The sequence below is a fragment of the Pleurodeles waltl genome, chromosome 7 (genome assembly GCF_031143425.1).
Source record: "Pleurodeles waltl isolate 20211129_DDA chromosome 7, aPleWal1.hap1.20221129, whole genome shotgun sequence".
In the NCBI taxonomy this organism is placed as follows: domain Eukaryota; kingdom Metazoa; phylum Chordata; class Amphibia; order Caudata; family Salamandridae; genus Pleurodeles; species Pleurodeles waltl.
The window spans coordinates 934,835,400-934,851,343 of record NC_090446.1 but is presented as its reverse complement, the minus strand read 5'-3'; the positions used below and the strand labels follow the sequence as shown (position 1 = coordinate 934,851,343).

General features: G+C 44.7%; 1 protein-coding gene across 2 annotated transcripts in view; it reads left to right on the top strand.

Annotated features, from left to right (window-relative positions):
* The window catches only part of GEMIN5 (gem nuclear organelle associated protein 5), a 330,369-nt gene that overhangs the window by 147,081 nt on the left and 167,344 nt on the right, over window positions 1–15,944 (top strand). For both annotated transcript variants that reach the window (XM_069199624.1, XM_069199625.1), the window contains exon 15: window positions 14,232–14,371. In XM_069199624.1, the coding sequence (XP_069055725.1) occupies window positions 14,232–14,371 (140 nt within the window). The remainder of the gene's footprint in view (window positions 1–14,231; window positions 14,372–15,944) is intronic.

The window sequence follows — 15,944 nt, the reverse complement described above, 5'->3', positions numbered from 1 at the left end:
AGATGGTGTAATCCTGACATCAGTGGGCTATTTCCTTAAAAGCACTTTCAAGTAGAGAACCCATTGATGACACTATGGGTCTGCTAGGGGATTTGTTGGCATTTTGGTGGTGTTTAGGTAATAGGTATTATACTGGGATTTTGAGAGGATTGCATTTTAGGAAGAGGTACTCTTCCCACTCCGATACTCCTTTCTCCTATCATTCCCTCAGCATCTCATAATACTTATCGTGGCAGAAGTGCACTTAGCAGGCTGGATCCCCCAACTGCCTCCTGTCTTCAGCTAGATAGTCGGATTTAGAAAGGACCATCACATTGCCTCTTTTGGCTGCTAAGTTACAATTGAGGTGTCCTTCTTCAGGCTGTCTAGTGTGGTCCATTGAGAATGAGATAGATTGCTCTTCCTCACATTCCTCGGTTTGTATCTTATCCTTTGCAGATTATTTATAACTTTTCTTTCAAAAACGTTCACAGCATCACTGTGGATTGATGGTATGAATGTAGACTTCGATCTGAAAGAGCTAGGGCATGCCAAATCTACCTCAATACCCAAAAGGTGTCAATTAATGAAGGGATCAGCGTGGAAGTCCACGTCATAAGCCAGGGTAGACAGTGTGCAGTGTTTCAATAGCATAAGTCCATAACTTACTCAGAATGGGTTTATGTTTACTGCCAACTCCTTGTTTCACCGGAGTAGGATACAATTTTTTCAATTTGAATTTCCTAGCAAATTTAAATAAATCAGTCCTAGTCTGCAGATAATTCAAGTTACTTGAGGGACAGAAGGAGAGTTCCAATGGCAAAAGTTCCCTTTCATCTTTGGAAAGTTCGCAGTCAGATAAGTTTGGCCCTCGTTGTTATTCCCATGGGCTTTGGCTCTTTCTCTTCCTGTATCTTGCTTTTGCCTGCTTGCTCCTCTCCTTCTTCCACCTCTTACTCTCCCTCTCCGAGAGTTGGGTACTTTGAATTGGTCCGTCCTGCTTTGGTTCAGCAGTTGAAACTGCTTAAAAAATGTATTCTTGTTAGTGGCACTGTCCTTTGGTTGACCTTTTAATGATGATGTTACTGACAAATCAGATAGATTACTATCCAACGCATCACTCTCCTCATATTCTTGGGCTCCCTGCTGCGTGTCGCTCCACACAGGTGCTTGGTTCACCTCCTCACTCCCAGTTTTTATATGATCATATTTATAAGGGAACTTTAGGATTCTCCTGCCTGGTAGTATTTGAAGTAAAAATTTTTTTTTTTTTTTTTTTTTTTTAGAAATTTCCTCTTCCAACTTTGTGAGACCACCCTATAAATCCTGATTAAACTCTTTACAGAGCTCCTTCGGGATTAAGCCTTGTAATTCAACTGTTGATTTATCAATCTCCTGTTATATCTTCTCCCGATCTTAAACATATCACAATACCCATCAAAGACTAAAGACACGCACTCTGGCGTGCTAAAGAATGAAACTGCAGCCCAGCTGTCTCTTTGAAAGTGATTAATCCATGTGCTATTATCTACACACACCCAGCGCGTTTCGGCGCAGAACACGCCTTGATCACAGGTTGAGAACACAGCTGTAAAATGTTCAGTAGACATCCAGCAAAAACAAACAGTGGGTCGGGGTTTATGCTTTGTAAAATTCAGTGCAAGCACGGCAGCCATCTTAAGCTATTTTACAATCTCAATGCGCTCTACTGTTGCTACAGCACCTATGTGACAGTCCCCACTAATATCCCGCATACAATTTAAGGAGAAAATATATTCTACATGAATACATAAACTGTGTGAATAATAGGTCCAAAAGAATATCATAATACATAATCCCATGAGGAGCCCCAAAAGTTGGAGTAGCGCAAAACAACCACACAACATGAGATAATGTCCCCAGATAGCGAATACTTGGTCTTTGCCATGTTCATTGTGCTGGTTATTGTGCTCTGTTTCATCTGCCTAATTATCGCAGCTCATTTGCTTTAGGCAAGATTAGGTTTGTTTCAATGAATATATTGAAAACTCAGTTTGTATCTCTTTGTGTTCTCACCGAGAAATGTGAGTAAAATGTCATTACTAAAAGCAGTGCAGCTAAAAACACATAAAATAAATGAAGCTAAAAACAGGGACAAACTCTGGTCAAAAAGGTCCTCACAACAACCTTCCCTTGCCAGTGACTGTGAGAAATTGGAATTTTGTTGCAGTTGTTCTCCACTGTTTGCCCCCCCCTTAAAACTACTAGATGATGGTTTTTGACTGACAGTGCACTGAGGCCTCAATGACAGTGCTCTTTCTCCTAAAACAAGTAAAGTCTAATTGTAGCCCAATTGGCATGGACCTTACCACCCCTGTAAGTCCCTAGTAAATGGCACCCCTCGTACCTAGGGCATGGGTACTAAAGAGCATTCCTAAAGGCTGCAGCTTGTCCTATGCCACCCCAAGGGTCCCACACACAAATTACAAACAGGCTGCCATTGCAGGCTGCGTGACATTGTGCAAACCATGTTTGAAAACATGTCATAGCACACTCCTGTGTGCCATGTCAAAGACACTGAATGGGCTATATGTAAGTCACCCCTACAGCAGGCCTTGGAACCCTAATGCAGGGTGCATTGTAGCACATGTGAGGACATAACTGCATGAGCAGATATGCCCCTGTAATGTCTATACCATTACTAGGTATTACAAGTGTGCTTGAAAGCAATCTTAAGGTATGTACTGGGCACTGGTCAAAACGAGTTACCCAGCTACATAATGGCTTCACTGAAACCTATGGTGTTAGGTATCAAACATCTTATCTTTTATAAATATGTACTAGATTTGTTATGATATGCACATCGGACATGCCCCCTGAAACCTTACTAGTCCTCTAGTGTGCTGGCTGACTGGCTCGTCCATTCTTCCACCAGAGATACATTTCTGACCCCCTGCAGGTGAGAGCCCACACCCTCAGGAGGTCAGGAACAATGCCTGCTTTGGCAGATGTTATCACCTCCTCCAGCAGGAAGGCTAGTAAATTGGCATATCAAGGCTTGAGACTTCAAAGACTCTGCCATCTTTGATATGCAACCCTGGCTTCCCCCAGACGTGGGAGATGCAACCCCCTTCTCTGAGGCCCAATTGGCACCAGGACTGGTGGGAAATTAGATATTCAGGAACGCTTGGTGAACTACCAGGCCAGTCAGACCCATAAGGTAGGCTGACTGATGTGACCCACAAAAGAAGGATCCACCATCTTGATTTGGGTGGAATTAGGAACTCTGGTACAGGGTTATGCCCACATCCTACAGGAAGTGGTCATATAGGGGGTGTTGTGACCCCAAGGGTAAGCAGCCCATTGGCTGCTACCCTTCACACCCCTTACCGCCCCTAAGTTTGTATTTAGGTGCCCCCATGACAGCAGGAAAACAGATTAAGTCAAGACTTGACAAAGAAGATGGACCAAGAGACGGAGAACTGTAAACCTGCACCAAAGATTGGTGCAAAACCCTGCCGAACTGCTTGCACTTTGACAGTCGCTGGGACCAACTTCGCAAAGAGTTGGATAACCCCCCAAAACCCTTGGAGGACTGCCCAGCACCTCATCAACCAGGAAAGAGCTCCCTTGGAGCGAGGGAGCTGTTTCCTTATATCTGCAGGAAGCGCTCTCAAAGTCGTTACTGTGTACCGTTGGCCGTCAGGCCCACCGAGCAGATAATGAGCCAGAAGAAGATGGCTTGGAGCTCAGAAGGTCAGCCGCACCACTTCACTGAAGTCCTGAGATGCTGATAACTCCTGGTGCCTCCCTGTACCCATACCTGGGGTATTGGATCCCTTGCAGTAACCAAGGGATATTGGTGGACCAATCCAGACTTCAACAGCCCAAAGACAGACCTACCATCGAGGGACATCTGGATCCATAAGGCCAGCATCGAGAGTTGCCCTGCTACCCTGGTTTTCCCTCTCTTCCAGGTTACCAATACAGAGAGTGAGCCTCTGATCGCTGCGTCCTGACACTGAAAAGCACCTCTGCAACCGAGCCTGAGTCCAAGTGAACCAACAATGTCAACGGGTCCAGAGACCCTCTAGAGGTGACCTACAGTCCGGCCCTGCCAGACAAAGCACCATTGCACACAAGCTCAACCGGCCCAAGCGCCAGGGACCCAATGGTGTCCCTTTGTGCCAAAGACGCTTGAAACCTAAATCCCCTTTTGGGTTCAACCTGGTTGCCTTTCCTCCCCACCCCCGAAAAGTACTTACCTAAGATCGAACTGTTACAAAATATGTAAAAATAAGTGTTATTTTACTAAATTGGTCTTGAGTTACTTCTTGGGTGTGTGCCCCATTTATTGATTCAATGTGTGTTCAACCAATGCTTAACAATCACTTCTGGCAAACCTGAACTGCTCGCCCCCACACTACCCCAAAACAGAGCATTTAGGGTTATTACTTTAAGCCTCTATCCACTGCAGGAAGCTGGCTCTTTATATAGTGGACCAAAATTAGGTAGCCTTTGTAAGGAGTCCAGACAAACCGAATAACAGTGGCACAAATGGCACCCCAAATGCTCTTTTGTGGTAGTGTGGGAAAGTAGTTAGGCATATCGGAGGGTAGTGCTAAGTATGTAAGGCACAGGCACAGGCATAGGCAGCAAGTGAGACACACACAATAAAGAAATCCAACACCAATTTATAACAAAGATTTTCAATGCGATGGGTCTCTGGTTTGCTTGAGTTAGATATATTAGTATTGTAAATTCCTAACTGGACTTTTCTGGGTCTTCTGCTACCTGTTATGACGCGAAGGCTGGGACTGCATCAAGGCGACGTGTAGCATAGATAGCGTCAATGGCATCTGGTAGGAATCCCTCTGATAATCTTGTCTGTGTGAGATGTATTTATACAGATCTTGTAGGACCCCTGACTCAGGAATGTTCCCAAACAATAGATAAGAAGGCATGCCTGGGGCGGCAATTATAAACAATTCCCTGAAAGGTACATTATGTTACTGCCACACGATAGTGGGAAAGTACATGATCTGAATACCTACGTATCTCATTTGAATTTTGACGCTGATAGTGACATTCATTTCATTAATTTTCATTAGACCTAAGCAAGTAGTCTGCTGAACTGACATTCAGAAAAATAATCTGTAATGAAATCAGACGCGCTATAAATAAGGCATCCTATCATGCCAATCTTTTGTTCCTCAAACTTATTTTAAATAATTTGTTTCTTTCCAATTTTCATAGCTTTTAATGCCTAGATGTGGAACAAATGAACTTGAGTAAATTAATTTAGTATCGTTCAGCATGTTTTTTTCTTGCTTTTGTTGTGGTAAATTAAAATAAGATACAAGATCTGAAGTATCATGCCCAGAAACATATATGAATTTGTCTAAATATGTTTTGGAAGTTCCTACTGGTGGAGTTTGGCAATGTTCCCACTGTGTATAATTCAAAATTGTGCAAGGAATACTAGCTTTCTGTATGTAATGGTGTGCATAATGACGGTAACAAAACACTTCACCTTAATTGCCTGCGGTCATGTACATATCTTCACTTTCAAATACAGTGTAATATTGAACCTCAGAAAGCATTGAAGAAACTGTTTTAACGTCTCAATCATCAGATACAACACCTGGTGTTATCACATCTTCCATCGCAACCTTAAAAACATATGAAATTTGGGTAGTCTCTGTAAGACCAAAAATGTCATATGGAACCTTATCCCAAACAGTCTTATCAGGACTGGAACTGTTGAAATGGTCACCAGGGACAGGTCTTTTTGCACTTTGTGGGAAGACAAATGAGGCTTCAATACCTCATCTGCCAGTTCAGCAGCAGAGCGTTCACGAAGATAATGCCCATTTACAAGCAAGAAGAAAACAGTCACAAATCCAGTCCACAAGAAGAGAGCAAGCAAATCCAGTATCATCCACAAATAAGGATCAGATGAGTGTATTTAAGCCAGTGAAAAAGCTTATCTATACCATGAAGAGAGGTGTCAGAGTCTGAAGACAAATCGGCAATATTGACAAAGTACCTAGAAGCAGTTTGTGGGAAACCAGGAGCCTCAGCAGGTGGAAGAGAACTGGTAGACACCTCTAAAGGGGTTCATCATAAACAACTCTGTTGTTTTGAAAAGTAGAAGAGAACTGCAAACTTATTTCTGGTGAATTTTTTGTATGGTAGCGGTAATTAGAATCAACAGAAGTTTACTCTCTGCCCTCCCCAACTTAGGAGAATCAAAGTTGGTGTTGTTCAACACTTGAAGAGTTATTACCTGTATAGTAGGGAGAGGGGATAGGGAACTACCCAGGAGTCCTCGGGGCCTACTGAGTAGTATCTGCCACATTATGTAGTTTGACTTGATCAGTGGAAACAAAGTGTTTGTCATTACATCCAGCTAGTGGTGCCAGGACCTTATGACCTGGCTCTTTGACTGAAGCACAGAGAACCAAACCCCCTCAATGCCTTAAGACCTTTACAGGTGATTAGTGTGCTCCATAAATTCTGATTGATTGTGGCAAGATCATAGTACCATGATTGTGGCAAGATCACAGCTCTGGTACCTTGAATTCCAAGAACTGGCACCGGTGCACAATTAGATGAGCCAAATTCTTTCTTCACTGCAACTTTTTTGAATTCAGCCTGTAGGTGCTGGTTAGTCCCCCACCCCTACAGTGGCAGCATATGAAGTGGAACGCTAATCTTGCATGTCTTCTAGTTCCTGTAAAACAGTGAGACATTCATTTATGTCAAAAGGTGTTGCTGGCGCCACTGTGCCAGGACCATCAAGATCTGCGACATATATCTGAATGCCAAACAGAACTTCATATGGTGTACGGCTGGCCAAAGATCTTCTACGCAGATTATTTAATGCTGTCTTGACTGCGTGAAGGTGGTGGATCCAGCTGTGACCTGAGCCTAATACTCTAGCTGTTAAGGATTGCTTTAAGTCTCTGTTCTTCTTCTCCACAATTGAATTTCCCGCAGGATGATATGGAGAAGAATAATGCACAGCCACACCCAGGGTTCCCATGATATCCCTGTATGCTTTGGAGGCAAAGGCAGGGCTGTGGTACAAGTGGAATGTAGCTACTGCATCTGTCCCTATGAAGACTTGCAAATAACAGTGCAGGTGTCAGCTGATCGCTGTGGGGGCACACAGAGAAACCTGGAGAAAGAATTTACAGCAAGTAGGATGTATTCAAATGCATCTTCCGAATTCAGTGGCCTCAATGGTCTAGATACAGACACTGCAGAGTTTTGTTTGAAACTTGGAGGTGTGTCTGCTGTTGGCGTTTAATGTTGGAACCTTTAATTTGTTGACAAATGTCACAGCTAGGGACATACTGATGTGTCTGTTTATACGGACCATGCACCAATAGTGTTTTTGTAGCAAAGAAACTAGCCATCACACTAGCATGGGCTGAGGCTACCCCTCTTGCCCTGCTTTATTTAATTCTAGCCTGCGGTCTTGTTTGAGGGTCACACACACCCTTGAATGGTTACATCAGGAATGTTTTGGGCACTTAACTGGTAGGAATATTTTGCTGGACATGCTTTTGGTAAAGGGGTGCCATTAGCGAAGTGTTCAAGGCAGCCAGTATTTCTTCATCCTCCCTCGTATGGGAGCAAGTGATGGCAGCTACAGAAGCTCAGCCCTCATCCTCCTCGACCTATCAGCCGCCTTCGACACAGTCTGCCACCGCACCCTACTGGCCCGTCTCCACGAAGCCGGCATCCAAGACAAAGCCCTCAACTGGATCTCATCCTTCCTCTCCGACAGAACCCAGAGAGTCCGGCTCTCCCCCTTCCGCTCCAAAGCCACCAACCTCATCTGCGGCGTCCCCCAAGGATCCTCTCTCAGTCCAACGTTGTTCAACGTCTACATGGCCCCCCTTGCAAAAGTGGCCCGTCAACACAACCTCAGCATCATCTCCTACGCCGACGACACCCAGCTCGTCCTCTCCCTGACCAAAGACCCTCTCACCGCCAAAACCAACCTCCACGAGGGACTAAAATCCATCGCCGAGTGGATGAACAACAGCCGCCTGAAGCTCAACTCCGACAAGACGGAAGTCCTCATCCTCGGACGCTCCCCCTCGGCCTGGAACGACTCCTGGTGGCCCACTGCACTCGGACCCCCACCCACCCCAGCCAAGCACGCAAGAAACCTCGGATTCATCCTCGACTCCGCTCTCACCATGTCCAAACAGGTCAACGCCGTCTCCTCTTCCTGTTTCAACACCCTCCGAATGCTCCGCAGAATCTTCAAGTGGATTCCAATAGGAACCAGAAAGACGGTAACTCAAGCCCTCGTCAGTAGCAGACTTGACTACGGCAACGCACTCTACACAGGCATCCCAACAATAGACATCAAACGACTCCAGCGCATCCAGAACGCATCCGCCCGCCTAATCCTCGACATACCCCGCCGATGCCACATCTCCCCCCACCTGAAAGACCTCCACTGGCTCCCCTGGAAAAAAGGATCACCTTCAAACTCCTCATCCACGCTCACAAGGCTCTACACGACACCGGACCCACTTACCTCAACACCAGACTCAACTTTTACGTCCCCACACGTCAACTCCGCTCTGCCAACCTCGCCCTCGCCATCGTCCCCCGAATCCAGCGCAAGACCTCTGGCGGCAGATCCTTCTCCTTCCTCGCCGCCAAGACCTGGAACTCTCTCCCCACCTCGCTACGCCAGACCCAGGACCTCCTCCCCTTCAGGAGACTCCTCAAGACTTGGCTCTTCAAACGCTAGCAGCTCCCTACCCCCTCCCCCCCCTCCCCCCTCAGCGCCTCGAAACCCTGACGGGTACATAGTGCGCTTAATAAGTTCTCTGATTGATTGATTGATTGAAGTACTAATGACTGATGATTTGGCTGCTTCATCAGCCAATGACTTCCCTACAACGTGTATTCCAACACGTTGGTGACTCAATGTATTTGTTACATGATCCTATGACAGACTATCTGTTATGCCATCTTAGCCCATAGCATGTTATGCTTAATAGTATTTCCTTTAGAATCTCTGAACCCATTCAGATGCCAGTAATGCAGGTTTTCATTGAAAGACTGGACACACTAATATGAATCGCACACTCTGAGTGGGGAATTCTGGATCCGTATGCTACACTGCCAGAATCAAAGCTCTTAGTTTAGCTAGTTGTGCACTGCAGTTCTTCAAGGGACTACGTAAGGTTTATTGAGGGTGGAACTATCCATCCCTCATTCCTTTATAAACAGTTGCACAAGCCTTGGAATATTGATGTTAGATGCCTACGGAAGGCTGAGCTGAACCGGCAATATATATGATACATTTATACTGATCAAGAGGCAATATGTCAGTGGGCATCAGTAATTCCAGTTCACACTGGAGAAATTCTTGAGTTTGTAATTTAGGAGCAAGCACGTAATCTTCATTAGTAGCAGTCAAGGAAGTTGCCCATTGTATCCATCTAGGACGTAAGGCTTTTGTATTTGGGACGCTAGCCATTGTGATAGCCTCTAAGACTGGAACGGGATTAACAACAAAGATTCATTTTCCCTGAGCCAGTGGTATTTCGTTAATGAAAGCCATCTGAACTGCAGCCAGTATTTTTTTAGTGGACACAAAAACGCATTTCAGCATTTGAATATAAATATGATTTATATGCAGTTGGCAATCACCTTCATTGAATGTGACACAGGCAAAGCCAATGGCACCCGGTATTATCCGGATGACTAGATTTGTTTCTTTTACACGTGTGTGCTTCAAGCATTGTCAGTCTATAGTGATCTGAGTATTTGTGTACATTCTGGTGTCCACCGTTTTCTGCAAAAATCGGGGCAAATTAAATCGTACAGTGGTTTTATGCGTTGTGCATAATCTGGTATGTATGTTCTGCCCAAATTGAAAATTCCTAACAAGGGTTGTAGTTTTTTGGTGGCGTTTAGAGGTTATAATAGAGCACACTTCTCAAGGGAGTGTGGTGCAAGGCTCTTCCTTTCATTTGATAACTCGTATGTCAGGAACAGAACACTGAGAAAGGAAATTGAATTTGTAACCATGTTCTGCAAAACTATGCGATCTGCTCTGGCTAAATGAGTGTTCAGATATGCCATCGACACAGGAAAATTCTTGTGGATCAATATCATGTAATATTGATGTTACACAGTTAGAGCCGGCAAAAACTGCGCTTGTAGCCAAGCACGGAGAAAATGGTTAGATCCCTGCTTTCAGGCGCTATGTTTTGGCAGAAATTCCTTAAGAAATATCTAGGGTTGTTTTATGTTTTTTTTACGGACAATATTGTTTATTAATGCTGTACGATGTGAGTTTTGTATTGCAAATGTGCGTGTGTGGCTATTTAAATGTCTTTAATCTAAGAGTACGCTACAGGAGTGATCCGGCTTAGGTACTGGGAACAAGGGGTTGTTCAGAGATCAGTTACTCTCTGGTACTCGAGTTGTGAGAGAATTTCTCTCCCTAAAGCTTTTGCTTATTGGGTGTTGGGGTTGCACTTGCGAGCTGGATCTTATGGGTACTACATGATGAGTCTTTATCCCAGCCCACAAGGTTGTGGTATAATGCAGGGTCGTGTACGAGAGCCCAGTCTGCAGTGTATGCTTGCTTTACTTGCTCAGGAACTAGGACTGAAAAAGATGGCAAAACCACATCTTTCTCTTGTGGGAGAGTTCTAACGAACTCCGGTGGCCAATCTTTTTCAGCCAAGAGAATTTCATAACTAAGTGTTGGTGTTCCCCAGAAAATTACTTTGTGTGCATTATGTCTCCTTAATCTGTATGTTCAATTAAATACTCTGTCTGGAGCGGCGACTCACCGATCAGGGGTTTCGCCTTATATGTAGTTGTTAGTTACTTTTGCATCCAGAAACTGTTGCAGAATCTGGCGAACTATTGTGACCTCTCCAACACTGTCTAGCAGAGTCACACCCACGTCCTGTTCCCGCAGTAATGTTTTCAGTATGTGTGGCATATTTCGCTGAAATTCCGGCAACCTTCTTGTTTTTGAATTGGGCTTTTGTTGAGGGCATTTCTCTTCCTTTTTTATGATGATTTGAGATGAGGGTTGTGAAGTCTTTTTCGGTTTTACGTACTCTTCTTGTCTGTGCTCTGACTGCCCCTCTCACTCGGATCATTTGTTGGATGAGTCCTGAAAGTAGCTAGAAGAGCATGTATCAGTATATTGATACCTGTCAGGCTGTTTAGACTTATCACGGTTACATAAATTAACATTTTTCAGAGCTCTCCGGCAGTGTAGATTGTCCCCATGATTTTATTTGATCTTTATTTGATCTTTATTTATCCCCAGTCTTTTCTTTTTTTTTTTTTTTTTTTTTTTTTTTTTAAGACTCTTGTGCTTGCTAGGTGTTATCCTTTTCAGGATTATCTTTGAACTGTGGCTTTTTTTGTCTGGGCCCTAGTTTATCGAGACCTGTGGATGTATAGATTTCAGCAATAAATTTTGGTAACTCTTGCTCCTGACCTATTAATCGAACTTGCATGAGATTTTGGCGAACTGACAATGCTGCTGCTTCCCCTTTTATGTTTCCTAAAATAATTAAGGATAATGTGGCAAAATTGTCAATTAACTTCATCCCGAGTCCAGGGAAGGGGCAGCCACTTATTCATTTTGTATCTGTTTCAACACATCTGGTAAAGCAGCAACAGATGGTGTACCAAGGGTTATGGGATATATTGCAGCAAAGACTGTACCCCATGTGGTACAGTCGGCAATGGAGGGAACCTCCCAAGTGGCAAGCACATTGTGAAAATTCTGTGTTTATCTTGATGTCCCGTACGGAGAAACTGCTTCAAGCTGGTTCATTTTTGAGCAATCTATAATGGAATATTCTCCCGTCTGGTAGGTACATTACCCCTAATATGAAAGTGTAGGCGTAGATCGCCTGCTGCTAATTTTTGTATCTTTAGATATTGTGTGTAGGCAGTTACAGCTGGACATGTGGTCCTGTTATTAGTGAAGGGATTCAATCTAAGGGTGTTCACCGATTTGTGGTAGGCCGCCTTGGAACTAATTTTCATATTCCTGATATGTTAAAAGTATTTCTAAGTATTGATATGCTCAATATTGGCCAGGTGGGTTGGCCACAGTGCACGTATAAAGTGTATTTATATTGGCATTGATGGGGCACCACTCCTCACTCACACTCTTTCAGCAATCAGATCCCCTCCCTACACGTTACCACTCACTCTCTCCTCCACATCCTGACTACAGACGTCCACCGGTACCTTGTATGACTTCCACAACTGGCCATCGGGAGAACCCCGTACCCCCACCGTCCCCTGTCTCCTCGCATGATTTTCACCTGCCAGCGACAGTTACTGCTGCCTCACTAGGCCCTATGGCCATCACCCCCTTCCTACACACTTCTCCATCTGCAGGCGACCCCATAGCACCTGCAGTGCCTCTGTCCAACTAGGCCCAATCTAGTCGAAGAATGTTCCTGGTGTCCCTTACCCCCTTAGCATCTGCTCCCCTAAACCTGCCTTCTATCTCTGTCTGCAACCCTCTCCCTAACCACCCTCTCCCGCTACCTGCCCCTTGGCTTCTCACTCCGTCACTGCCACACATCAGGCCGGCTGATTGCATTACTCGGTACTGTAGCCAACCTTTCCCTACCATGAACCCTGTCCGCTCAACCCCAACCACTGCCATGGCCATGCAACCCCTCACCATTGTCACACTCAGTCTCAGTGGATTGACCTTTTACATTAGACACAAGAAGATCCTGTCATTTCTGGCCTAAAAACACATTGGTATAGCTCTCTTCCAAGAAACGCACTGTCATTAAAGGAATCTGAGAAGCTTAAGAGACTGGTATGCAGAGTCATGATTAGCTGTGACACTTCGGAAGGTTCCATACTTGGGAGCCCAGTGCAGAGGCAACTGGGTCCAGATAACGCAGATTGGCCATATTTATTCATAAATTCCTCCCCTATACAAAACTCCAGACTTGATCCGATGATGCAGATCAGTACGTGTTTGCCAAACTTGGGGTCGACGTAAAGATTTTCAGTGCTGACTCCATATACGTCCCCACCGGCTATAAATCCGTCTTCTTCTTCATGTCCATCGACCCCTCACCGAGCTCTGCACCTCCCATATCATATTAGGAGGTGACTGAAACCTAGCTCCGAACTCTGTGCTAGATTGCACGAGCTCCATAGACTCCCAAAACAGTAAGGGCATGGCACTACTCCATGATCTCCGCGACAATCAGGGGCCCCAAGACATTTCAACACTTCTGTATCCCACCGAGAGAACATAAACATCTGCCCGCTCCGATTACAAAACTCAGTCCTGCCTGGACTACTTCTTAATCTCCCTGCTGACCGTCTCCTCAGTGCTGGGCTGTACAATCCTTCCCGCTCCCTCTCTGATGATGCACCGGTTTGCCTAGCCATCAGTTGGAAAATTCCTGCACTTATCCTGAAACTGTGGCACCTTACCACTGTGCACTTCAAACTCCGTCAGTTGATTCAACACATGAAATAGGAGTCAGAGACCCAAAAGCCTGTGGGACTTTATAAACAGGAATACCAAAGACATCAGTACAGGACAGTATTTCTAGCAGCATTTAAACCCCTGAGAAGGCCCAACATTACCACCAAAAGCTAAAAGCAGTGACTAAAACTCTGAGCTGTTGGTAAATGTGTGTTGGAACCTCTGGTGGGTTGAGGGTTTGGGAAGGGAGTGATGGGAGGAGGGGAGAGAAAGGGAAGGTGTTTTTGGCAGGTAGAGTACTTTTATGGATCCCCTATCTGGAAAAAAATGAGGATTGAGGTTTGGCTGCTGCTGTACCTGCAACCTCATGTGACCTTTCCTTCGAGAATCACTAGTGGGAAATTTTGGTCTGGATCTCCAGCACTCAGAAAAACAGGTGTGGAAAACCTACCAACCCAGAATCGGGTAGAGCAAAATTCCTTTTGTTAATTTTCCTCCACTTGATTGAATCAGCGCTCTTGTCTGGTAAGCGGGGTTGGGCTTCACCTAGACAAGACTATTGTAGTCTATTTTGATTGCTCACGGTGTAATGAGTTGAAGCACAGCTCTACCTGGCACTGATTTCTTGATTGGATGGTGTTCAGCATGCTAGGTGGAAGGACAGCTCTCTCCTGGGATATTTAGCCCATGTTCTGTGTACTGGACGCAAGTATGCATGGTTACATTGTTACATCAGGAACTGCCAGTGGACCCAAATCTTTTATGTAGCTCCTTTTTTTTCCAGAGGGCAACTTGGAGACACCACAGATTATCACTGAGCCATTCCGAACCCTGTCAGGACACACTGCAAAGATAACTGGATTGGCATGGAGTCCGCACCACGATGCAAAGCTGGTGTCTGCTTGCTATGATGGCACTGCACAGGTGAGCAGATTATTGAGATTTACAGACTGCTTACTGTAGCAAATATCCTTCCTGCTTTTTTTTCCTCTCTAGCACTTAGACCAGAAATCTTGATGTCGGCATAATTGGTACCTTTCCAACCCAAACGAATTATTTTCCCATTGAAAAGCAGTATTTGCCCTTTATGGCGCGCAATATATTTTGATATGCATGCATAGACCCAATTATTATAACTATAGTTACAGTTTTTTCTAAAGGTGCAAACTGTAGCATTCGAAGACCACAGTTTAATGCTGATATGGGTGTGTCTTTTTTTTTCGGTAAGTGTCAAGCAAAACTGATTTTCTTTTAAGAATTGAGCGATGGCATTAAGGAGGTGAAACTAAACAAACACAATCTCCATCTGCACTGTTGAAGAAGACTTTCTTCTGGGCCATAGCAATTTTCCGTCACTTGAAAAACAATTGCTTTTCTTAGTCTGCCACTGGCCATAGAATACTGATTTATGTCTTAGTGTAATCTACCTGTTGCAGACAGGGCTTGATGTACTGAATTTCAATTTTCAAAAAAGTGGTTGCTAATTGCTCACTAACTTTTTGAAAATGGAAAGGAATTTTGCAAGCCAACTTTTGTACTAATAAGTCGGTTCTCAAAATTCCAAATCAAAGTGGGTCACAACTTGACCTGCCTCATCAATTTTCATGGTTCAAAATTGCTACACATTAGGATATCATTGCAAATGTAGTGGCCTGCTGGGTTCAGCAGATCGCCATGTCTGTGATTACCTTTTAGTCATTTGAAGAAAAGTAGCCAATTTTTCTTTAAGGCTGCTTTTAAAAAGAAAGTTTTTTGTTTGTTTGAGAGTTGTTTGTCCCAGGAACCAATGCTACTCCCTAACAACCTTCCTATTTGTGAATGGGTAAACACCTCCATTGAGGTGTCTTCAAAATCTCAGTGTTTTGCGACTGGATTTCGGTTGCAAGAACATTGATACATTGTAGGAAGCTGGATCTCTATATAGTGCACTAAAATGAAGTACACTGTGCAGAGAGTACAGTGGATTCCCAATTAGTATGTCAGAGGCTAAAAAAGGTGTAATTCTCTATTAGTGGTAGTGTGTGGCTGAGCAGTTAGACTTATCAGAGGGTAGTGTTAAGCATTTGTTGCAGGGGTGTCTTTAGGTGTCAGTTTTCCACGTTTGGGAGCACTCAGTCAGGGGGTCCTGTGTGTTGAGGCCACAGGAATCATGGGGGAGTCCGGCAGCTTTGCAACTGGGTGGACCCATGGTGGACGCAAGCTCTTAGGAGCTGTGGGTCATCATTGGCATCAGTGACCCACTTCAGCTAGGGTCAGGGGTCACGGGTGCAGTGGTTGCTATAGCTGTTGGATGTTCTCTCTCCACAAGCCTGTGGGAGAAGGGGGCCTGCATGAAGAGGCTGCAGGCTTCTCTGGAGAGTCCAAGATTGGTGAGGCTACACTGGACTAATTCCTTCCAAGCAAGATGGAGGATTTGAAAGTAATGTCCACTTCTGCTCGTCCACCTTAGAGGTGGGACTGGCATGAAGTGGGCACTCCACTAATTTTCCTGCCTGTG